This window comes from Podarcis pityusensis (genome assembly GCF_964106645.2).
Source record: "Podarcis pityusensis genome assembly, chromosome: 11".
NCBI lineage: Eukaryota > Metazoa > Chordata > Lepidosauria > Squamata > Lacertidae > Podarcis > Podarcis pityusensis.
The window spans coordinates 52,616,405-52,641,219 of NC_138036.1; the positions used below are offsets into that span (position 1 = coordinate 52,616,405).

General features: G+C 46.5%; 1 protein-coding gene across 2 annotated transcripts in view; it reads left to right on the forward strand.

The window, feature by feature from the left end:
• The first annotated feature begins 9,336 nt into the window (after positions 1-9,336).
• Positions 9,337-24,815, forward strand: part of SHC3 (SHC adaptor protein 3) — a 48,682-nt gene continuing 33,203 nt past the window's right edge. Inside the window, exons 1-2 of one of the 2 annotated variants that reach the window (XM_080972719.1) lie at positions 9,337-9,463; positions 10,632-11,480. In XM_080972719.1, the coding sequence (XP_080828845.1) occupies positions 10,959-11,480 (522 nt within the window). In that variant the 5' untranslated portion in view covers positions 9,337-9,463; positions 10,632-10,958. Of the gene's footprint in view, positions 9,464-9,876; positions 11,481-24,815 lie in introns of those variants that run through there. The other variant, XM_080972718.1, reaches the window with a different exon arrangement.

The window sequence follows — 24,815 nt, forward strand, 5'->3', positions numbered from 1 at the left end:
AATCCTTTCTATCTTTCCCCATATTCTGTTATTCAAATTACCTTAATTTATTTAACCTTGTGCTGGTCCCGGGGGTAAGGTACCTTGGGTGTAGCAGAGTCCACACGAAGAGGGGCAAGGTCCGAGGCAGAGAGCCGGGCGGGGAACAGGAACGCTGGAACAGGAGGCTGTGCAGGGAACAGGAACACCGGATGGTCGGGAACAGGAGGCCGAGCAGGGAACAGGAGTACCGGATAGTCAGGAACAGGAGGCCGAGCAGGGATCAGGAACACAGGAAGGTCCGAAGCCAACAACGACGTTGCTCCCGCAACCTGGGGCCGGGCTGACTGGGCTTTTATCCTCTTCTAAGGCCAGGGGCGGTCCCGGCCCCCAGGAGCCCCGCCTCCTCTGGCCTTAAGGCGAGCACTCCTCCTGGGGGCAACCAGTTCCCTTCGCCTCTCTGCTCTAAGCCTCTGCAGATCAGGAGAGGCCGAAGGGTTACTGGGCCCTGGAGGAGGCTCACCTGTGGCCACTGAGTCGTCAAGCCTCTCTGGGGCCAGAAGGGCTTCACCTGGGGCCAGCTCCTGATGCACTGCCACAGGTGCAGGCTCTTCAGCATCTAGGCCTTGCCCCAGTTCAGCCGGCCCTGGAGGCGGGGACTCCTGTGCAGGCTGGGATTCCTCTGTTTCATCCTCCGAATCGGAATCCCAGGCCATCACACCATCCCCCCTCCCAGGCCCCCCCCTCAACCGAGGGTCCGGACCCGGCTTGCCGGGGTACGTCGCATGGAACTCTCGGAGGCAGGCAGGTGCGTGGACGTTGGCCGCTGGTTCCCAGGAACGGTCCTCCGGTCCGTACCCCTTCCAGTCAATGAGATACTGCAGCTTTCCCCTGCGGTATCGGGAGTCCAGGATGCGTTCCACCTCGTACTCAGGCTCTCCCCGAACCAACACTGGCTGCGGTCGGGGACGGTTCGGATGGAACTCGTCGGGTGGGGCCACCGGACTCAAAAGGGACCTGTGGAAGACCGGGTGAACCTTCAGGGTTGCGGGTAACCGGAGACGAAATGCCACAGGAGAGACTTGGTCTACGATAGGGAACGGGCCGGTGAAGCGGGCGTCCAACTTCCGCGAAGGTCGAGAGGGGTGGAGGTGGCGAGTGGAGAGCCAAACCAGGTCACCAACGCGAAGTTCCGGCCCCACCTGGCGGTGGCGGTCGGCCTGGGCCTTGTACGCTTCCTTGGCCTGGTGCAGTTGCTCCGCCAAAAGCTGTTGCTGGGACTGGAGCTCTTGAAGCCACTCCGTCACCGCCAGGACCGTGGATGTCAGCAGCACCTCTGGAAACAGCCGTGGATGATAACCATAACTGGCCTGGAACGGGGTCTGCTGGGTGGACGCATTCACCGCGTTATTGTAGGCGAACTCCGCCAATGCCAGGTGGTCGACCCAGTCATCCTGCTGGTAGCTGCAGTAACACCGGAGGTACTGCTCCAGCACCGCGTTCGCCCGTTCCGTCTGGCCATCGGTCTGTGGGTGGTAGGCTGACGAGAGGCAGACCTCCGTCCCGAGGGTCTGGTGTAGTGCTCGCCAGAACCGGGATGTGAACTGAACGCCCCGGTCGGACACCACGCGCTCAGGTAGGCCATGCAGGCGGAAGACATGCTGAAGGTACAGCTGAGCAGTTTCCTTGGCTGTGGGTACAGATGGACAGGGAGCGCAGTGCACCATCTTGGTGAAATGGTCGGAGAAAACCAGAAGGCAGGTACAGCCACGAGACGAGGGTAAGTCCACTACAAAGTCCAACGAAACCGTGTGCCAAGGGCGCGGTGGAACTGGCAATGGCTGAAGTAGGCCGGGGAGTCGCCCGGTAGGTCCCTTGGCGCGCCGGCAGACATCACAACCAGCAACGTAGCGAGCCACGTCAGCCTTCAGGCGGGGCCACCAAAACTCTCGACTGACCAGATGGGTGGTCCGATACCGTCCAAAGTGCCCCGCTGCTGGGGCATCATGGGCCATCCGGAGAACCTCCAGCCGTAGTGGCCCTGGCGGGATGTACAGACGACCGTGGTGCAGCAGAAGGCCCTGATGCAGGACCAGCCCCGGATACTGTGGGCTGGACCCTTCAGCCAGCTCCCGGAGTCGTTCCTGGGCCCAAGCGTCGACCCGCTGCTGTTCCCGCACCCGAACCTGCAGTGGCTGCGCCTCCTGGGTGGCCAGGAATGCAGCCGGAGGTAGGATCGTGGTGGGTTCTGCTTGCTGTACCGTGTCTGTGTTGTCTTCAGGTTTCCGGGACAGGGCATCCGCCTTCTGATTCTGAGAGCTAGGGATGTAGCGGATCCGGAACTGGAACCGGGAAAAGAACAACGCCCACCGGATCTGTCTTTGGTTCAGCTTGCGGGTGGTCTGGAGGTACTCCAGGTTCCGGTGGTCGGTTCTCACCTCCACCGGATGTCGTGCCCCCTCAAGATGGTGGCGCCAGACCTCAAAGGCTACCTTGATGGCCAGTAGTTCCCGCTCCCACACAGTATAGTTACGCTCCGCTGGTAGGAGCTGGCGAGAATAGAAGGCACAGGGTAAGAGTGGCGCTTCAGGACCAATCTGTTGAGACAAGACGGCACCGAGAGCCGTACTGGAAGCGTCGGTCTCCACCACAAAGGGTCGAGAGGGGTCAGGATGTTGTAAGATTGGTGCCCTCTGGAAACAGGCCTTCAACCCCTGAAACGCCTCCTCTGCCTCCTTGTCCCAGGAAAACGGCGTCTTTGGGCGCAGTAGCCGGGTCAACGGGGTGGTGCGATGAGCATAATCAGCGATGAAGGTCCGGTAGTAATTGGCGAACCCCAGGAAACGCTGCAGGTCCTTGCGGTTCCGGGGTGCCGCCCATTCTTGAACCGCTGTCACCTTCCCCGGGTCCATTTGCACCCCATCTGGAGAGAGCCGGTGACCAAGGAAGTCCACAGTCCGCTGATGGAACTCGCACTTGCTGAGCTTTGCGTACAAACGGTGCTCACGCAAGCGCTGCAGCACGGTCCGGACATGTCCCTCATGGCAAGCCGGGTCACGGGAGTAAATCAGTATGTCATCCAAATACACCACCACGTACTTGTCTAACAAGTCCTGAAACACGTGGTTGATGTAGCGTTGAAACACAGCAGGCGCGTTGCACAAACCGAAAGGCATAACCAAATATTCGAACTGCCCGTACCGGGTCCCAAACGCTGTCTTCCACTCATCCCCGGCTCGGATCCGAATCAAGTTGTAGGCCCCCCGGAGGTCCAGCTTGGTGAACACCTGTGCCCCTTGCACCCGCTCCAGCAGCTCCGAGATAAGGGGCAAGGGGTACCGGTCTGGGACGGTAATTTTGTTCAGGGCTCGGTAATCATGGCAAGGGCGGAGTTCCCCACATTTCTTCTTAACGAAAAGCACTGGTGCCGCGGTAGGCGAGGTGGAAGGCCTAATGAACCCACGCTCCAGGTTCTTGCGCAAGAAGTCCTGCAAAGCCTCGCGCTCTGGCTCTGTTAGGGAATATAAGCGACTCACTGGTAAACGCGCTCCGGGTTGGAGGTCTATGCCGCAGTCAAAAGGCCGATGCGGCGGCAGCTGGTCTGCCCCCCGTTCCTCGAACACGTCCTGGTAGTCCTGGTACACGGCTGGGAGCGTGGGTGCTGCCTCCTCTGAGGGCGTGGCCGCCAGCGTTCCGGATTGAGCATGGGAACATGGGTCTGGGAAGTGCACGGTCCGTTTGACCCAGTCAATCTGAACGTTGTGGGCTTCCAGCCAGTCCATCCCGAGCACCAGGGGGAAGCGGGGCATAGAGGCAATGTCCAAAGTTCGCAACTCCCGGTGCTGCTGGAGACACAGGACCAGGGGCTGGGTCTCCTGAGTAACGGCACCTGAACGCAGAAGTCGTCCGTCAATCGCTTCCACCTGGACCGGTACTGGCTTGTTCCGAAGTGGCACCTGATGATGGGCGGCAAAAGCAGCGTCCATATAGGAGCGGGTTGCCCCTGAATCTACCAAAGCATGGGTGAGGATCCAGGGCCCACCTGGAGGGTATAAATGTACCGAAACCATAAGATGTTGCAAGTCCATTGGTGCGGGCCCATTCTGTACGGTTTGGGACCCCCGGTAGCTAGGGCCATCAGCTACTGGGGTTGGCGGTTTCCCTGCGGCTGGCGTTTCTCAGGGCAGGACAGAGCGAAGTGTCCACTTCCGCCACAGTAAAGACAGAGATTTCCCTCCCGACGCCGCGCCTTCTCTGCGGGGGAAAGGCGTGGCCGCACTGCCCCGAGCTGCATAGGCTCCTCCGTTAAATCAGTTGTGACCGTGGGGCTGCCGGAAAAAGCTGGTGCCGTGAACTGGAAGTGTCGGCGACCCCGGGCCTGACGACGATCCTCCAACCGGTCGTCTATTTGTAGACTCCGTTGAATGAGAGTGTCCAGCGTGGTGGGGCGTTCCATTGTGGCCAACTGGTCCAGTACCTCGTCCGAAAGCCCTTCGAGATACTGGTCCCGCAGTGCCGAGTCATTCCAGGTCAAGTCCTGTGCCAACAGCCGAAACTCCGTGGTATATGTGGCCACCGTGGACTTGCCCTGTTTCAAACGCCGAATCGCCCGGTTGGCTTGACTCTCTTTCTGGGGGTTGCCGAACGCGGCCTCCAAACGATTGCAAAACCCCGTATAGTCTGCCAGCAAGGGGGAGTCTTGCCTGAGTAGCGGCAACGCCCACTTGGCCGCCTGGTCCTTTAACAAACTAATCAAAAAGTGCACCTTGGTGCGGTCGTCAGGAAAGTTCCGGGCTCGCCCCTGAATATACAGCTTGGCCTGGGCCAGGAACATGGGAAAGCTGGCCGGGGCTCCATCAAATTTCTCAGGCAAAGCCACTGGGTACTTGCCCGGAGCCGGGGCGTCGGCCCCAGGAGCCGGTAGGGCTTCCAAGCGTTGCTGAAGTGCCACAACCGCGTCGCTGAGCTGCTGCACGGTGTGAGTCAAGGCCTGGTTCTCCTGGGCCAAAGCCACCAGTGCAGCCGCCTGTTCAGCCATGGCCTCTGGCTCTTCCCGAACGCACCCCTACGAAGGGGAAGTGCGGGTGTGGCGGGAGCAAACTGTGCTGGTCCCGGGGGTAAGGTACCTTGGGTGTAGCAGAGTCCACACGAAGAGGGGCAAGGTCCGAGGCAGAGAGCCGGGCGGGGAACAGGAACGCTGGAACAGGAGGCTGTGCAGGGAACAGGAACACCGGATGGTCGGGAACAGGAGGCCGAGCAGGGAACAGGAGTACCGGATAGTCAGGAACAGGAGGCCGAGCAGGGATCAGGAACACAGGAAGGTCCGAAGCCAACAACGACGTTGCTCCCGCAACCTGGGGCCGGGCTGACTGGGCTTTTATCCTCTTCTAAGGCCAGGGGCGGTCCCGGCCCCCAGGAGCCCCGCCTCCTCTGGCCTTAAGGCGAGCACTCCTCCTGGGGGCAACCAGTTCCCTTCGCCTCTCTGCTCTAAGCCTCTGCAGATCAGGAGAGGCCGAAGGGTTACTGGGCCCTGGAGGAGGCTCACCTGTGGCCACTGAGTCGTCAAGCCTCTCTGGGGCCAGAAGGGCTTCACCTGGGGCCAGCTCCTGATGCACTGCCACAGGTGCAGGCTCTTCAGCATCTAGGCCTTGCCCCAGTTCAGCCGGCCCTGGAGGCGGGGACTCCTGTGCAGGCTGGGATTCCTCTGTTTCATCCTCCGAATCGGAATCCCAGGCCATCACAAACCTTATCTTACCCCAAAATACCTTAAAGCTTAAATCTTAATTTTCAAATATACATAGCTCCTGATATCATTTCTGCTAGAGTCATATAGTTTCATTCCAACATTTTCCCTAATATTCATTAAGCTAATTCTAAATAAAAAGTTTCCTTTATGAGTTTTCTTCCAATCGTCATCCAGCGTCTCTTCTTCCTGGTCTCGGATCGTGTCAGTCCTTACTATCCATTCCATCTAGTCCATCAACCTGGAAGCCTTATGTCTGAGGCCCTTAAGTCTCTTCCATGTCCCTTCTGCAGTTCTTCTTCTTCTTGTTTATATTTGCCCTTTTCCTTGTCTTTTGTTGGTCTCTTTCTTAATTTCTTTCCTTTCTCATTGAGGAGTAGGTCTCTGGGGGATTCCAAGCCAAAATTGTCTCCATTTTCCTTCATCCAGCCCGCCCATTCCCCACAGTCCCACTCCCCACAGTCCTCGATATAATCCAAAAAGTATTTAATGTCATATTTCAAGGTCTCTCCAAAGTTAGGAACCTCCTCATCTCCAAACTCCCCCTGGCCCACTTCAACTTCAATCTTCAATTACAGCGGCTTATGCTCCTGTAGGGCCTCGGGTCTCTCAATTTGTATTATTTGAGGTGCAACCGCATCTTCCTTCATCGTCATCTGCACTTGCCCAGTCAATAGAGAATCATAGGTTGGTCCCTGGATGATTTCTGTATCAATATTCCCTGTTTGTCCACAGTTATTAACCACAACAGTCAAATCCATTTTCTCATTCATCAAGTCCATCTTCTCGTGCATCTGTTCCAGCAAGGCATTTGTTTTGCATAAAGCAAGCACCCAATCTTCCTCCCAGCTCATCTTTGGTCAAGGTCAGAAAAGACTGTTCCCATGATCTTAATCTCACAGATGTTGAATCCTCAAGTATACTGCAGCAACAATTTAACAAGCTCCCTCTAGAGGAGACAATTTCTCTTTGTATCCATTTTTTTTTTTAAGGCAAAGGAAAGTTACTTTCATTTTCCAGATATTTCAGATGTTTTTCAGATATTTTGTTTCTTTAAAATGCAAAAGGCAACATTAGAATCAACTTATCACTCTTCATTAGCTATCTGTCAAAGTATTCCATTCACAGTCAATGAGCCACTCCAACAGTTTCTGTATCTGACACCCCGTTCCCAGGTTAGAGACGGTGGAAACTTATCCTTCTTCACTCCCTCTCCTGCTAGGGTTAAACAGAGTCCCCCCCCCTTTTTCTCCTGCTTCCAAGGGGGGTTTCAGTGATTCTGAATGAAGGAAATTTAGGCTTTTTTGACAGCTTTCCCGGCTTTAGCTTACAAAATTTTTGCTTTAGTCTATATACAAAAAGTGGAAGGCGGACTTCCTGTTTGCACCTTCCCGCTTCGATACCAAATTAAGCAATTTCTTGATCCAATTTTCCGTTTCTACTCACGGGTACTTGTTTTAAGTCCAATTGTCCACAGGAAAAAGTCAGCGCTCTCTGGCAATGGCTGTGCGGCTTCACTCCGTGAAAGTAGCAGTCAGTTCGCAGCACCGCGCTTCTCACCCCACTTCGCTCCGGAGCCCCTAAATGGGATTCCCCACGAGTAGGGGGGCGCTTCTGGTGCCCTGCCGAACCCCACGTTCCCAGGCCTCCTCTGCCTGGGATTTCTAGCGGGTCCCCACCTTCGCCGCGGCGGGAAGACCCAGTTTTCACGGAGCCCGTTCCTCCGGTCGGAGGAACTCCGCCATTCACCAATGGCACTGACCCGGAAGTCCGGTACTATTTCTGGGTTAGCGGAGTCTGTAACCTGAAGCGTCTGTAACCTGAGGTACCACCGTAGTTCTCCTTCAAGGAATAACATGCTGTAAACTTCAGATCACTCTTCCACATTCTCCATAAATGTCTCTAATCCCACTTCAGAATAATAGAATTGTACTGCTGGAAGGGACTATGAGGGTAACTTAGTCCAATGCCCTGCAGTGCAGAAATCTTTTGCCCAACGTGGGACTCAAACCTATGACCCTGATATTAAGAGTCTCATGCTTTACCAAGTGAGCTATCCCAGACTTTAAAGCCATCTAAACTACAGTGGTACCTCGGGTTACAGATGCTTCAGGTTATGTGTTTTCAGGTTACGGACGCGCCGAAACCCGGAAGTACCAGAACGGGTTACTTCTGGGTTTCGGCACTCACGCATGCGCAGAAGCACTCAATCGCACAGAAGCGCCATATCGTATCACACATGTGCACAGACGCAGCACTGCGGGTTGTAAATGCTGTGGGTTGCGAACGTGCCTCCCGCACGGATCACATTTGCAACCCTAGGTTCCACTGTAAGGTAAAGGACCCCTGACCATTATGTCCAGTCGTGGCCGACTCTGGGGTTGCGGCGCTCATCTCGCTTTACTGGCTGAGGGAGCCGGCGTACAGCTTCCGGGTCATGTGGCTAGCATGACTAAGCCGCTTCTGGCAAACCAGAGCAGTGCACGGAAACGCCGTTTACCTTCCCGCCAGAGTGGTACCTATTTATCTACTTGCACTTTGACGTGCTTTCGAACTGCTAGGTTGGCAGGAGCAGGGACCGAGCAATGGGAGCTCACCCCGTCTCGGGGATTTGAACCGCCGACCTTCTGATCGGCAAGTCCTAGGCGCTGTGGTTTAACCCACAGCGCCACCCACGTCCCAGGTTCCCCTGTACTTGCCTTCCCCTGTACTTGCCTTCAAAACATTGAATGCCATAAGTTAACAATGAACCATGTAGAATATTTCCTTTTATCTGCCTCGACTCTTGGACCAGTCATTTTGACTGAATGACCCAGGTTCTAATATTATGAGAGAGAGAGAATAACTTCTCTCTATCCATTATCTTAACACCAAGCATCCTTTTATTAACATCACTTTTGTCCTTAACCACCTTTTGTCCCTAAACTGAAAAGTACCAAACATTCTAGCTTTTCTTTACAAGGGAGCTGACCCGTGACCGAATTTTGCCCAGTGTACCTGGCGATGTGAATTCATAGGCATCTAAGTATGTATGATCACGTTCCTATCCTCAGGATGCCTAAACCAACAGAATGACTATTTGAGGGGTGAAACACATCACCACCCAAACAGTTCAAATACACATTGTAAAAAATAAAACAAGATAAAAATCTCTTGAAATACCTTCTGTAAACAAGTGTGTATTTTTGATTTGAAGGTCATGTTTATATCTTTTGAAGTTGGTGTATATATATATATATATATAAATTCTACCTGTGTGTGAAATGGAAGATTCCACTATTTAGAGAGTCTTTGTTGAATGAGTCATCCAGACTGTTTCTTATTGGCTGAGATACTTAGCATCCAAGGGATTGCCTGGCAGAGGCTGCAAGGCCGGGCTTCATTCACAGAAATGCTGCTATGCTAGCCAGCTCTTTCATTCAGATATACAGAGAATTCCATTCACATTTTCCAGGTTTTTTTTTTTTAAAAAAATATATTTCTAATGAAGGGAATCATTTCTGAATGACAGAGATTCCGGCTTGTTGCTGAACACAAGACCAGAAATGATCTATACGATGTATATTTGCTGTTGCTAGGGTAGCAGGAGGAAGCTGGGGCGGAGTGGGGGGGTGTGTGGAATGAATGCAGTTTGGATGTTGTAGCAGGTTTGCAGTGTGCTGAAAAGCTACTCTGCAGATCACTAGAAACCTGCTTTTACGATGAATAGGACATTTTCATTCATCGCTGCTGGGATCAGAGGTGCTGCCTTCATTTATGTATCATGCATTCTTCTCATAAAATACGTGCAGTGAAGCATGCTACTGCGTTGATGCATTTTCCGTACTTAAGCCTTCAGTACGAAAAAGGAGTGTGGGCTACCCTCTGGGAAATTTGTTGACTTGCATGTTGCAGTTTTATTTATTTGCTTTTCAAAAAGTTGCGGTGCCATTCTGAATCTGTTTTCTTGCAAATCCATACACTGCTTAACCAAACCTCAGTCCTTTAGTGTATGGTTAATATTGGGTTGTCAGACTAATGTTAAATTTTGCATGCCTGCAACAAATCAGGGGATTTGGTGTGTGAGTTGAGGATCTTTTCAAGTAAGTGTATTTTATGACTGCATTGAAGCGCCTTTTGTATTCATGTTCATTTTTGAAAGCGAGGCATCAGCTCATCGCCTTAAGTACTCTTGAATAATCCTCTCGTATTTCTTAGCTTTCAAGATTTAAATTTAGTATCGAGAGGTAAAGGGAAGATCTCCTTTGCATTAAATTGTGTGAGAAAAAGCAACCTTGTTTCAGAAGCCTCTTGCCACTGCCACACTCACCCCCCTCCCAAATACGTGGATGGGTGCATTTTTTACCCAGCCAAAAGTTTTTAGTGTAATGCTGCATTAAAAAACCCTTCCAAAGATATTTTTCCTCTTGGAAATGAAAAAAGCAAAAGCATAATGGCATCACAATTTTTAAAGAAAAACTGTAATGTGGCAATTATGGTAAAGAGCAGCACAGTTTTAATGCTTACCTGAAAGAAAAAGACTAGATTATTTACCATATAAATTTCTCAACCCACACAGAATTTGCCATCCTCCTGTGTATTATGGAAGCCTTTCCAGGTATTTGTATGCTGGTGGGTTTGCCTGAACGTTGTTTATGAAATTGTTACTTTATTCCTGCCTGACTAAGGCATGCTGTATAAAGTCATCAGAACAGGACAGAAGGGGAGAAAATGAAAATGAAAAAGTAGTTCGGGTGGTGGTGGGGAGGTTAACGCAGTTATACTTAGAACTATTGCAGGCACTCACCTCTGGTTGCAGAAATGGGGTAGGAAGGAAAGATGGGGGAGAATCTGTTTAAGAGAGGAAAAGGAAATTTGAGAATTGATTGGTGGTAGTGTGCTGTAAGTGGGTGGATTTTTCCCCCTACAGGAAGTGATTTGCAGCGTTCACTGAGCCTTTTGTTGAAAAGGGTCCTTCTCATTTGTGTGAGTCATGCTTTTGCTGTGAGAGACTTGGCAGCTCTGAGCAGGACTGGGATCGTTCTCTCGCACAGAAAACTATCGCTGCACCCAGCTTGACCATGGAACCTTAAGCAAAAATCCCTTGGAAAAAAATCTTAGCAACTTAAAAATTATTATTATCTTGCCCCATTGCCAAATGTTCACTAGCCATCGCTGATATTCTGGATCACCTGCTATGTTAGCACAGGAGGTCCCTGGTTTGTCAGAACATATGCAAGGTTCGTGATAGAAGGGAATGCTTCAACGTACCAAATATAACCGCTTCAGGAATGATTCGGTGACATCGGTTGACGATCTTATCCATAACTTGTCCATGAACAGCAAGGTCTCATCAATTGGTCCAACGTCAACACCGTCGCCGTACCTGGTCTCTCCTGAGGTTCTCCAGAAGGACCAAGATGGACCCACCGCCATTTGCACTCTCATGCACAAAGTGTCCCACCTGAAACTCTCCCATTCAGGCAGCCTTTCGGGCATCAAGAACCTCTCATCTGCAGTGAAGGAGCTTGCTGCCTCCAAGTTGCAGGGGAGCTCGGCAGCAGAGGCTTCAGACAACACATGTAACCTTGCCTCTGCCACTCTGTCTTCTCAGCAGGACAAGAGCAAGATGAACACAGGGAAAAAACCATGGTCAGAGGAAATGAACCTGGGAGGCGAAGACTGGAATCAAGGGAGCAACGTTGCCAGCAAAGTCTCCCAAGGGTGGCTGCATTCAAATGAGAAGATCCTGGGACCTGGAGTGACGTACATTGTGAAGGTTGGTCTGTTTTATTTTCCATTCTATTGTTTTAATCAATTGGAGGGTGGTGGTGGTGGGGAATCTTTTTTTTTATTTCATCAGCCAGGTAGGCAGGCTGGAAGATTTTCTCTTGGCACATTTCATTTCTGGAAGCACTGCAAAGATTGTTAAGAGCAGAAAGACATTGTCAGAAATCCACGTTAATTTGTTTTAATTAAGGAAGCGTGCATGCTGACTCGTTGGCAGTTAACATGATTTAAAACAGTGGGAAAGGAATATTTCTCAAGCAAAAGTCTTCGGTTTCCCTCTCCCCCAGAATAGGGCAAATTTATTGTGCATAATGATTTCTCATATGTCGGGTTTAATAGAAGAAGCAAGAGTTTATGCATATTGAACCTGTGCTTATCCTTTGCCGTATTTCAAGCACGAAATATCTTCAGTGTGTGTGTGTCTGTTTCATTTGCAAGTGTATGTGTGTGGTTTGGGGTTTTTGGTGAAGAAAATGCAGTATTTGTCATATTTTGCAAACCTGAATATTCTTTTTCCAATTGGTGCAGGTAAAATGCAGTCTTGTTTTACATAACAGCCTTTCAGCCACTTTTAACAGTATTTCTTTTCAGCACGCTGATAGTTTAGGTGCAGAGCAAAAATCCCAGGGTATTTCTAGGCCAATATGGCTGAGACATATTTCAGTGTTCTTAAAAGTGTACTCTAACCAGGTAGAATGTAAGGCATTACGGTGAGACTGATGGCTTACTTTGTAGCAACTAGAGATTTAAATGTGTGCTCCGTTACCTGGTTGAAAAATCACTCTGTCAAACAATAAATTCTTTGCTGTGTAACTGTACTGCTTTTCAGCAACATTAATTTGTTGTATACTAAAGGACTAAGCAAATTTTTATATATATGGAGGGAGAGAGAGAGAGAGATAGCTCTGTTGATTTCAAAGGGAAAAGCGACAGTATTCCAAGTAGTGCTATAATGTGCAGACCTTTAACCTTAGTCCCACTGGTTGTAATTTTGTATTAAATATCTTGTTAAATATCTATCTTGACTGCGTGCTTTTGGCAGACATGAGAGGTGTGGGGATTGTTTGACGATGGTAATTACAACAAGTGGGTTCATTAAGAAGCATCTCCAAAAAGGGCGATGTTCCCCTCTCCCATATTAAAATGACCACAGCACATGAGGTGAAATAAGATCTTCATCGCTACCTTTCAGAACATACTGTGTGCTATTTGACAATGAGGGAGGCATGTAAGTTGACACTGTGCCTCAGACTAGCTGTTCTCTGTCATATCTTATAAGTATTTTGTTGCCCACAAAATCCACCTGATTCCAGAAACTTGTGCAATATTTGTGCTTTATGGTTGGCAAGATACGATTGCTAGTGGTGGTAGTCAGTGCGGTAGTCGTCTTTTTCTAGAAAAAGAGGTGGTGTAGCTCACCACGAACTTCTCCCTTCTTCTATTAGAATGGCAATGGTGTCCACCTGAGAGGTGCTGGAACTGAGCTCCTGTGAGCTTTGGCTGAGAAAACAAACCCTTTGAGAGGATGGCTCTCACCCTGCTGTGGTTAGTGTCAGTTCTAAGCATGCATAGCTTATAGCACCTCAGAAAGGGTGATGGGGACCAGGCCACTGTCGATAGACAGACAATGTGAACACAAGGGCTTAGGGATTATTACACGATCACTTGAGAACTAAGAAGAAAGCAAGAAATATAAAAACATCACAACACTGATTCCAGTGATATATAAACTGTCAAATGTAAGTCGTGTCATGATGACATATATATATATAAAAATACCGGCTAATAGGCATGACGCCAAGTGCATGGACAAAATCTTTGTATTGCTCATTTACTGATCATAAAGCACCTAACGTAAGCCGTTCTTCTTAGGTTATACCTTCTCTTAATTATATCTGACTCTTCACCTATAAGTGCAGCATTCACACGCATGAGAATAGAAGTTCTTACGTTAAAAACATTTTTGTATTTTAGAGATTACGTCCAATCAAAATTTCAAAACCGGCACATAGGCAGGGTACACTGAAAGGGCAGTTCATTATTAACTATCAAAACGGCTATAATTTTACAGGTGACATAAAAACTACAAGTACTTTTGGTGGCTCCTTTCAGAAAGATATGAATTTTGCCAAATAGATGGCAAACTCTTATCAACAATAGAAATGTTGAGAATTCAGCACAAGGTTCTGTCCTCTTCAAATACACTTTCATAATTCCTCGCCCTTCTCGTTCGCCATGCTTTATTTATAGACATAATCATAGTAGATTAAAAAGATGGTCATTTTCTAAAAGTTTTTATTCACTTTGGTCATATTACCCTGGCTTTTAAAACATTTTGACAGATAGCTATACTGTTTAGTATTTGATTTTGGATGGTGATGTATGAGAGCTTTATGTTCCTTGCAAAACAATTTAAAGTGGAAAGCTTAAAAATACAAATGTTATTCCCCCATTTTCAAGGATAGATGTATTCATACCAGTGTGGTAACAAGGTAACAATAATACGTTGTTGGCTGAAACAGCATTTTTCTTTGGCATTAACTGTTAGGAGTCATAGATAGCTTGACTTCAGTTGGTCTGCGAAGTAAATTCCACCAAGGAAATAGAAAATTCATAGTAATTCTAAGAAATGGTGATGACAAGAGTCTTGGCATTGTTGCTGAATATTGTGTGTATGGTTCTTTGGGGGGTGGAGACTGGAGGCTTGGGTTTAAAGGGTGGCAAATGGGAGGAATTAGGCCTTGGAACAATCTCAGTAGTTCACGTTTATGTTCTGTGAAAGAATGTTATTTGGTAAAGGGAGAAATTGTGATGTGCAGATGTTCCAGGTATAGAACAAATAAAGAGGGGAAGCTGAACTTCGTGACCCTTCTAGTTCTCCTTCAAGCCTTTGATTCCGTGAAATGATAAGAGCTTTTACACCGTTGGCTTTCTAATTCCTCGGGAAAAATCTTCCTTCGTTTCCAGTATCTACTGATTCATTTCCAGTGTCTGCCAACAGTGCCAAAGTCAGCGCTAACAATACAGAGCAAAATGGACCAATTTTTTTTTATAAATGTGCAGTTCGAAACACTAGTTCCCAACAATTCAGTGGTAAGAGGAACCAAAGCAATTCTAGAATTTTCTGAGCAGACATTCAAAATTCACCGTGCAATGCAAGAGGCTAGTTCATATGGTATATCAGGTCCTCCTTTGAAGAGGATACATATTGCAGTGAGACTTGGAAACCGACACCCTGTGTTGTGGGTGGGTACATTTGGACAGCCACAACACCCGATTGGTAGGTCCCTTGTTGCTGGGTGCAATCTGGCCAATGGGACGCAGTCCAAATGGTTCGAAGGACCTATTTATACCCATGCACGTGACCCAGAGTTTCCTCTTTCGGCACGTTCATTTGGACCACCTGCCCACCTCTCCCTATTTTTAGGGCTTTGCGCTTGACCTTGCTATGCCGTCGTGTGTCGTCTGTCGTTGGGACAGGGGCCCGGCAGGAATTTTCCCCACTTGGCTGATTGGCTGTTGCCATTTGGGTTTCGCCTGCCGCGTAGCAAATCGTCACAACTTGTAAGGTTGCAGATAGGGTCTGGCTCAGGTGATAGGGATGGGGGAACACTCTCGCCATCCCTATATGAAGGGTATTCTGTTAAAGGAATCCAGGGACTTGATGGTTTGGTCAACCCCTGAGAGGGAGTTGTGCCCGTGCCTGAGTCGGGGGGGGGGGGCATTTGGGTGGCAGATATAGCCCGTTCCTGGCTTTCCGCTTATCCAGGTGTTCACCTTAGGCTGACCTATGCTGGTGCCCTGGGTCAGCGCTACCTGCAAGGCAGGAAGCTAGTCGAACCAGAGCCTATGCAACCAGTCACTTTCTGTAATCAATAAAGTTGTGGCCTAAATTCTGCCAAAAACCAAAACCAAAATTTGAGTCAAGTGTGAATTTATTTGGGGGGGAGGTTTCTGGGTCTGAACACGCAAACGGGGAAAATGGAACAAGAGAAATCCACTCGTGGAATCAACTGTCTAGGCACCTAGTCAATGAAAATGAAAATGCTCATTTGAACATACATCCACATCCCAGTGATCGTGCAGACCAAATTATACAGGTTGGACCTGCTTTATAATGAAAATGGGGGTGTGCTACCAGTTGTTATGTGTGAGGTTCCCTGTGACTGGACCTGAGCTGCAGTTAAGACTTTTCTAATCACACATATTTTATGAGACAAATCTTTCTTTTAAATGAAAAATGGATAAAAATTAGCTTGGCATCTTATCTATTTATCAAGTATATATATATGTTTGTGTGTATGTGTGTACACACACACACACACACACACACACACACACACACACACAAAGTGCTTTTTTTCTGGGGGTTATGCAGGGGTACACATACCCCTAAACATTTTGTAAATCTGTGTACTTTTGTCCATTTACTGTATTTATTTTCCCCAATTTGAACTATAAAATGGTGATTTTCTTGATTCAAAATGAGAGTACCCCTAAACATTTTTTTTAGAAAAAAGCACTGTGTGTGTGTGTGTGTGTGTGTATAACTTCCTGCTTTAGTTCTTTCTTTTAGTGTAAATGATTAGAGATATTTTAAAACAAATTACCTGCAGATCACTACACGGTTAAGTATACATACATCTTGCTGATTTCAGTGGTCCTGGTGTGTCTGTATGATGTTTGTGTTTTAATTAAAGAAAAGTGGGATTAAAAAAAAGCCCTACATCAATCAGTCAACAGACAAAATAAATAATCACATAACTACATAAGCTTGGAGCCTGAAGCTGGAATATATAATAATTAAGAACCAAGGTTTTAAAAAGCCTGACACATTGTTGAGACATTATACCACTTCTGAGGCACGGTATCATGTTGAAGGCAAATTCAAAGGAGAGAGATGCATATTAGCATATATTATGAACCATACTGGAGAAGAAGTAGAAAAATTACAATACCTGGTTTGCAATGATAATTGTTAGAAATTAGCATCCGGGCTGAGTTTGAACTGAAGCAGAGTATATCTCATTATCACTATCTCTGATTATGACACATATTTTTTTTAAAGTGGCATGAATATGTTAATCGGATGCTAAACATGTATGTTAACTGTCCTGAGCATCACTAGAAATGTTCTCTGTGAGTAATGCTACGCACATTAGCAATGACAGAACTGTTGCACAAAACAGAGGCCAAATTATTATCCATTTAAATGGACACATTTTAGGTTGCAAGTAAAACAGCATTTAGGAGAAATTCACACTAAAATGCTGATGAATTTTCATGAAGGCTTTAAAAAAAAAAAAAAAGAAATCACAAACTGTTATGGAAATGTGAAGATCTGAAGTTAAGACTGGAAAAATGAGAAACTGAGAGGAACCAAAAGTAACAGATTTCCCTGTCACTATCAGTGACTGTTTATAAATTTTCTTTGACTTGCATCTTCTCACAATCGGTTGGGGAAGATAGTCTCGGCTCACCATAAAAGTTGTTGGACATGAACATGGACTTAATCCTCTGTATTGCTCTGTATTGCGAGATGTAGGTATTGTTGCACCACCCATGGTCACTGTGCTACTAAATTCAATATATACGTAAGTGGACAATTTTCAAGGAATTTGCATTTGACTTCAAAAGTGGCAGCTTACTCACAACGAAGGGATTGGTAAAAAGGAAGCTGAAAAGAATGGCCAGAGGGCCACATCTCTCCATAAAGTCTTCTTCTTTGGCGATCACTTGTGGCCGAGTTAGATTGTCTTCCATGAACACGGTCTTAACAATAAGTCCGTAAGTGACTGTGGAGGCCAGTTCTGGATCCACACATCCTTCCACAGTGGGGACATAGGTTTCCAGGAGGGAGTTGGTCATGGTGAGGGTTTGCCAAGCATGCCTTCCTCTTAGCACGTTTCTTGTCCTGAGTTCGTGTTTCTTCAAAGTCCATGACACCTTTAGTAAAGGCTGTTCTCCAACTGGAGCACTCGCAGGCCAGTGTTTCCTAGTTGTTGGTGTTTAAACTACATTTTTAAAGATTTGCCTTGAGAGAGTCTTTAAACCTCTTTAAACCAATATTCTCCATAAAGTATTGGGGATGGCGTTATTCAAAATCATAATAATAAAAGCTTAGGTACAATGTGTACCTGTGCAGATTAGGAAATGTGCTCTCCAGGAGGGATGATTGAATCAGTCTATTTCAGTTTCTTTCAGTTTCTTAGATCTGAAATTCACTTCTCCACATTTCCATATCAGTTTACACACACACACGCACATGCGCACGCACACACACACACACACAAATACATATATCTCCACATAAAAATCCATCGGGATTTTAGTGCAATTTTTGCCTAATGTACACATTTTTGCAAAGTACCGTATTTTTTGCTCTATATGACGCACGGGACCATAGGACGCACCAAACCATAGGAGGGGGAGAACAGGAAAAAAAAAATTCTTGTTCTCCCCCTCAGAAACAAGGTGCGTTTAAGGTGCGTTCAAGAGCAGGTCGGGGAACAGTGCAAAGGCTGCACGCAGCCTTGCCGTTGCCCCCCGAGCTTGGGGGGCTGGCGGTGGGGGGAAGCGCTGCTTTCCCCCACCGCCAACCTCAAAGATCCCTGAAGCCTTTGGAGCGCAGCTTCGGGGACAGCCTTTCAAGCCTCTGCAGGGCGGCGAGGTGCCTTCACCCCGCCGCCCTATGGAGGCTTTGCGCAGCCATCCCGAAGCTAGAACAGCGAGACGGAGGGCTGCGCAGCGCCCCGTCTTGCTGTTTTGGCTTCGGGGACAGCCTTTCAAGCCTCCGCAGGGCGGTGGGGTGCCTTCACTCCCGCCGGGCTCCGCAGGCTTGCGGATAGCTTCCTGAAGCCTGGAGAGCGAGAGGGGTCAGTGCGCACCGACCCCTCTCGCTCTCCAGGCTTCAGCGAAAGCCTGCATTCGCTCCATAGGACGCACACACTTTTCTCCTTTATTTTTGGAGGGGAAAAAGTGCGTCCTATAGAGCGAAAAATACGGTAAATTTCCCTTCTTTGTAATGCCTTTTTGTATGCTGTTTTCAGGACTATGTGCATTTTTATGCACACCTTACATTAGTATATGCACTTTTATATACATTACTTGACTGGAGAAGTACACTTCAACATGCAAGGAAGTGTGACTTTCAAGAGAATGCTGTGTTTCAATTTATGTCTTGTTTCAGAAAGCAGGAATTAGGTAGATTCATTTTTAGGTATAAACTGAGTTGAATTTCTCCCCAACCCTGCTCTGCAGTCCAAGAGGACACCAGCAGAGTCAAGGAAGCTATTATAGGAATGAAGGCTTCCTTCAGAAAATCAATGTCTTGCCCAAATCATAGAATTGTAGAGTTGGAAGGAACCCCAAGGGCCATCTAGTCCAACCCCCTGCAATGCAGGAATCTCAACTAGATCACAAACACAAACTTTGGGGAAATTGGCCCAAGCAGACAATAAGGGATGGAGGAGAGAATTTGAGGAACATATTGCTTAAAACATGAAGACTGACATTTTTAAAAAAAATATATATTTAAATACATGAGGGATGGATCTACACACAGGAAAAACCCCTGCTATAAATACGTCGGAAATTAAATCACTATAATGAAAGAAAAAACGCTATGGAAAATTGCTTAGATTTTTCTTTGCTCTCCAGCGCCATCTGGTGTTGTATGTTTATAGTGCATTCAAAACGCTGTTTCTTGACTAATGTAATTGACTAGGGAAGTGTCTAGGTAGGCAGCCATTGGACAACAAGTGAGTTAAAGCTGCAATAAAGGAGAATAAGGAGATTGCAGAGAATCTGAATGTATTCTTTGTGTCTGTCTTTTCTACAGAAGAAGACAGGGCAGATAACTGATATTTTCAGGAAGAGGCTTGAAGAACTGAGACAAATACTGGTAATAAGAGATGAAGGAATATGCCTTATTGAGAAACTTAAATTTAACAAATCACTGGATCCATATATATCTTGTTCATCTTCTAACAACAACAAAAACAATGTAGCTTGTCTCTAAGATTGATCTCTGTGCCTGAGGACAGGAAACTGATAAATGTAGTTCCAATTTTTAAAAAGCGAGGTGGCCAAGTTTGCAGAAGACTCAAGATGCCAAACTATTCAAGGTGGTTAAAACATAACAAAAGGGATCTCTCCAAACTTGGGGAATGGGCATTAAAGTAGCAAATGCAGTTCAGCGAAAGCATGTGTAATGTATTAGGGCAAAAGTTCAAAATTTCCTATATGCTGTTGGGACCTGAGCCTGTGTTGAATTACCAGAAAAGGGATCTCTGGGGTTTGGAGAGTAGCTCAAAGAAGATACAGTGGTACCTCGGGATGCGAACGGGATCCGTTCCGGAGCCCCGTTCGCATCCTGAAGTGAACTCAACCCGCGTCCGCGCATTTGCGCGGGTCATGTTTCGCCGCTTCCGCGCATGCACGTGATGTCATTTTGACCATCTGTGCATGCGCGCATAGCGCAACCCGGAAGTAACGCGCTCCGTTACTTCTGGGTCACCGCGGAGCGCAACCCAAAAATACTTAACTTGAAGCACATTTATCCCGAGGTATGACTGTATCAACCTAGTGAACTGTTGCTGCAAAAAGGGCAAATTCAATGTTAGAAAATATTAGAAAAAGCATCAAAAATAAAACGACCAATATTGTAATGCCATTACGGTGCAATTACACTTGGAGTACTGTGTCCAGTCTTCTTTACTGGATATAAAAAAGAGATGAACAAGAGCAGTAAAAGGCAGTTAAGATCAAGGGGCTGCAACAATTACCTTATGTCTGTGAAATGCCCTCCTTAGGGAGTCTCGTCTGGCTCCTTCATTACATATTTTTAGGTGCCAGGTGATAACATTTCTCTACAACCAGGTGTTCGGTTGGTTAACATTCTATAGCTTTTTTAATGTGTTTGGGGAGGGTTTACTGGTTTGTTTTTGTTTTGTTACGTATTCTCGCTTTGTATTTTTCTGTTGTGAACCACCCTGTGATCTTCGGATGAAGTACAGTACAAATTTTACAAATATTTAAAATGATGATGGTGATGTTTGGGGCTATGTAGTTTAGAAAAAAGTTGAGCAAGGGGGACCATGATAGATACATACAACTATGCACAGTGTGGAGAAAATGGACAGAGAAGTGGTTTTCTTCCTCTCTCATCATCATCATGGAAGTTAGGGTCACCCAATGAAGTTGAATGGTGGAAAATGTAGAACAGACAAAAGGAAGCACTTTACAGAGAGCGGAGTTAATATGGAATACATTTCCATGTGCTCTTGAACACCAACTTGGTCCGCTTTAAAATAGGGATTAGACAGATTCATGGAGAGAAAGGCTATCAATGGTGACGGTAACAAGATATAGAATCTCCAGCCTTAAATTATAATCACCAAATGTAAAGGTGAAGGTAATGGACCCCTGGATGGTTAAGTCCAGTCAAAGGCGATTATCCTTGCTGTTTAAGATCTGAAACTTTTCGTACAGCTGTGAGTTTGTTATATTTGCTTGATCTTTTGCTGCTGGTTTCTATCCTGTGGGTTTCGTGATGGGTTTACTAGGAAATAAGGCTCATTTGCATAGGAAATTGGTCAGTTTGCATCAGAATCAGCAGAGAACACTAGGGAGTGTTTGGCATATTTATTTTACTTGTATTTAGTAAACAAGGCCAAAAACTGTGAAACTACCAAGATTGCCCAATATTGTATTTACAGCTGGCACACATTCATTGTTACTAAGCTGGGGTGGGTGAGTGGGTGGGAATCTAGCCCTGGATGGGTGGGTGGGCGGGAATCTAGCCCTGGACATTTTTCAGCAGAAAATTGTCCACCCCACATCGCCGGAAACTGCTACTGCAAAAACAAATAGCAACCTCTGTGTGTGACCAGGCAGAATAATTTAATACAATTGCGCCTATAATTCTTTCCATTCACCCCCAATGTTTCCTCTTGCTGTTTGTGATTAGATTGTAAGCTGCTTGAAGCAGAGTGGTGTGTCTTTCTGAAAACAACAACACGATACCTGTTACTTTGTAAAGCAATTTATAGACTGATGATGCGATTTAAATCATTGTTGCTGTTCCTTTTGCTAAGGATTTACAGAAATGATAGCTGGGTGATCCTCCATCCAATTTCAGGCAATTTCCAGCATCTCCAATAGCCCCTGCACCTCGTTCCATAGGGCTCAGAAGGCTTCCCCACTCTCAAGGCTTTTCAAGGCTTTGCAAAGAGGGGTGGGAATAGTTGTTACTGCAAACCATTTACATGTCACGTCTACACAGATGGTTTTGCAGATTGTCTCTTTGGTTAATTCTTGCTGCAGTTCTCATAAGGTAGGCCAGTTGGTCCAAGTCTACCCCCAACTTCCTTAAGTAACCTAGACATGAGATCCAAACTACTGTACTTTGAACTGATGCACAAATGAATATTGCACGGGCTTACATCTCTCTTCCCTCGTCTCTTTTACATCGCAACCATTGTCCAATAGTTGCTATTATGGTTTTGCTATCACTTATTTATAGTGCATTCTTAAGAAGTGTTTGAAGTGCAATGCTACACGTTACCGCCTCAGACATCGATCAGGCAATTAATTGCAAACAGTTTTTGTGCTATTTAAAGGAGAGCCTAAAATAACACACACTGACTCATAGCCACGCAGTAGAATTCAAAAATATGTCCTGGTTTCTGAGGGATCTATGCACAGCGTATAAAACAATGCATCCTGGTGTTTCTGTATGGGAACTTGGTTTTTCCCCCTCTTGGTATTATCTTGTGATAGCTGAAGTACAATATTTAAGTACAAATTTGTTTCATTTTTTATATTAAAAAAACCACATCCGTTTCTGCTGCAGCATTCAGTAAAACCATTTCCTTTCTCTGCTGTGCTAATCAAATCAGTTCTGGTATCCCTTCCTTTAGCTTTGGCTGTTACAGCAATAATTCTTTACTACACATATTGCTTTTTGCATTTTTTCTCTTGGGCCTCTTCTTGCTTCGCTCCTCCAAGGCTTCATCCTGTCCAAGGCTGCCCTGTGATTCCAAGGCTGGATACGGATTTGACGTGGCATCAGTGCTGGGCTGTGAGCTTGAGCCACCGGACTGTGCTCCCTAGAGCAGCAATCCGAGCAATGACCCAATTAGTTAAAAGCTATATTTATTTAAAAGAACCAAACAGACAAAGGGTTGATCACAAGCATTGCAAAATGCCAACAAAAAAGAAAAAAGCTCTAATGCACTGGGGGAGGCAGGGAATCAAAATGTGTGCACTGTGGGGATTGATTTTTTTAAAGAAGTCATTTCTGGAATTGAACTCATCCATTAAAGAGCACCATTTGTCCTCCCAGCCCAGTTTACCACAAGCATTGCCCCTAAATGTCCTTGATAAGCAACAGAGGGGAAATCGTTGCATCAACGTTTGCTGCGCCAAAATGGCTTCTGATGCCATGCAACAAAATCCGATAGGGTTCTGTGAATGCGTTACCTCTTTACTGGGCACCTGTTTTAAAGAGTTTGCATGATGTTGGTGCAACTGCACAAGGGCAGGAACAAGGTGTCAGTAACAGATCCAACGATAGACTAGGAACTGTAGTATTGGGTCCATGGTGAGACCATTGTGACTGGTCCTACGTAGATGTTTCAGTGGCAGAACGATGTTCATAGCTTTGGGACTCAGCTGGCAAGTTGATGTAATTAGATGACCTCACAGGAGAAGAGTAAAAGTATATACAGTAGTACCTCAGGTTACCAACGCTTCAGGTTACCAACGCTTTGGGTTACAGACTCCACTAACTCAGAAGTAGTACCTTGGGTTATGAACTTTGCCCCAGGATGAGAATGGAAATCATGCGCTGGCGACGCTGCGGCAGCAGGACGCCCCATTAGCGAAAGCATGCCTCAGGTTAAGAATAGTTTCGGGTTAAGAATGGACCTCCGGAACGAATTAAGTTTGTAACCCGAGGTACCATTGTAGTTTAAGCTATAAGACATTCTTACTTGATTTTCTGCCTCCCTTCTTCACGTTTTCCATCCTCTCATTCCTATTCAATGATATATATGTATTTTCCACGTGAGTCAATTGTCTCGGATATTTGTACATAATCCTATTTCTAGTGCTTATTTGTTTCTTTTATACAGTGGATGCTTGGGTTGCGAATGTGATCCATGCGGGAGGCACGTTCGCAACCCGCAGTGTTCGCAAACCCGCAGCGCCGCATCTGCACATGCGCGGGTTGTGACTCAGCGCTTATGCACAAGTGCAGAGCGCGATTTAGTGCTTCTGCACATGCACAACCACCGAAACCCGGAAGTAACCCGTTCCGGTACTTCCGGGTTTCAGTGGGTCCGTAACCCAAAAAAATGCAACCGAAAGCATCTGTAACCCGAGGTATGACTGTATCTGTTTTTGATTTGTTTGTTTTTACATTGTATCACAAAACCAAAAACCCTAATATAAACAATTACAAAAAGAGCAGTAGACAAAAAATTAATCTAATCTGAAAACATTTCAATGCCGTGTCAGTTGCTGTTTTTCTGAGTTGACACTACAGCCAAAGCACAACATTCTTGTTGGCTTTTGAACAGTAAAGTACGTAACAATAAACAATTGCTATTCCGTTTTCCAGTTTAATGGGGATTTATGGAGGGAAATTCCTGCCGGATGGTGCTTTATGTTTTTAGAATTTTCCATCCCATCTCTTTTGCTTCCTCCCTTTCTTTTTAAATCCAGGACAGGGCACATATTCAAGTACAGTCTATAATGAGAAATGGCCATTAGAGAGGTATTGATTCATTAGAACAATTTCCAGATGGGAAGCCATGCCAGTTTGTTGCAGCAATGACAACAGTCTTTTGGCACCTTAAAGGCTGACAAATTTATTATGGCATAAGTCTGCACGAGCCAGAGTCCACTCCATCTGATGAATTGGACTCCAGTCCACAAAAAGTTACACCATATTATATACTGTATATATATGGGCTTTTAAGGTGCCACAAAAATCTTCATTGTTTTGTTTCTTCCTTTGCTCCCTCTTTCATGAGATATTATAGTACTGAACACTATATTAATATTACTTTAATACTGTTAAAGGTAAATGTACCCCTGACCGTTAGGTCCTGTCGCGGATGACTCTGGGGTTGCGCTCTCATCTCGCTTTACTGGACGAGGGAGCCGGCGTTTGTTCGCAGACAGCTTCTGGGTCATGTGGCCAGCATGACTAAGCCACTTCTGGTGAACCAGAGCAGCGCATGGAAACGCCGTTTACTTTCCCGCTGGATGTACCTATTTATCTACTTGCACTTTGATGTGCCTTCGAACTGTTAGG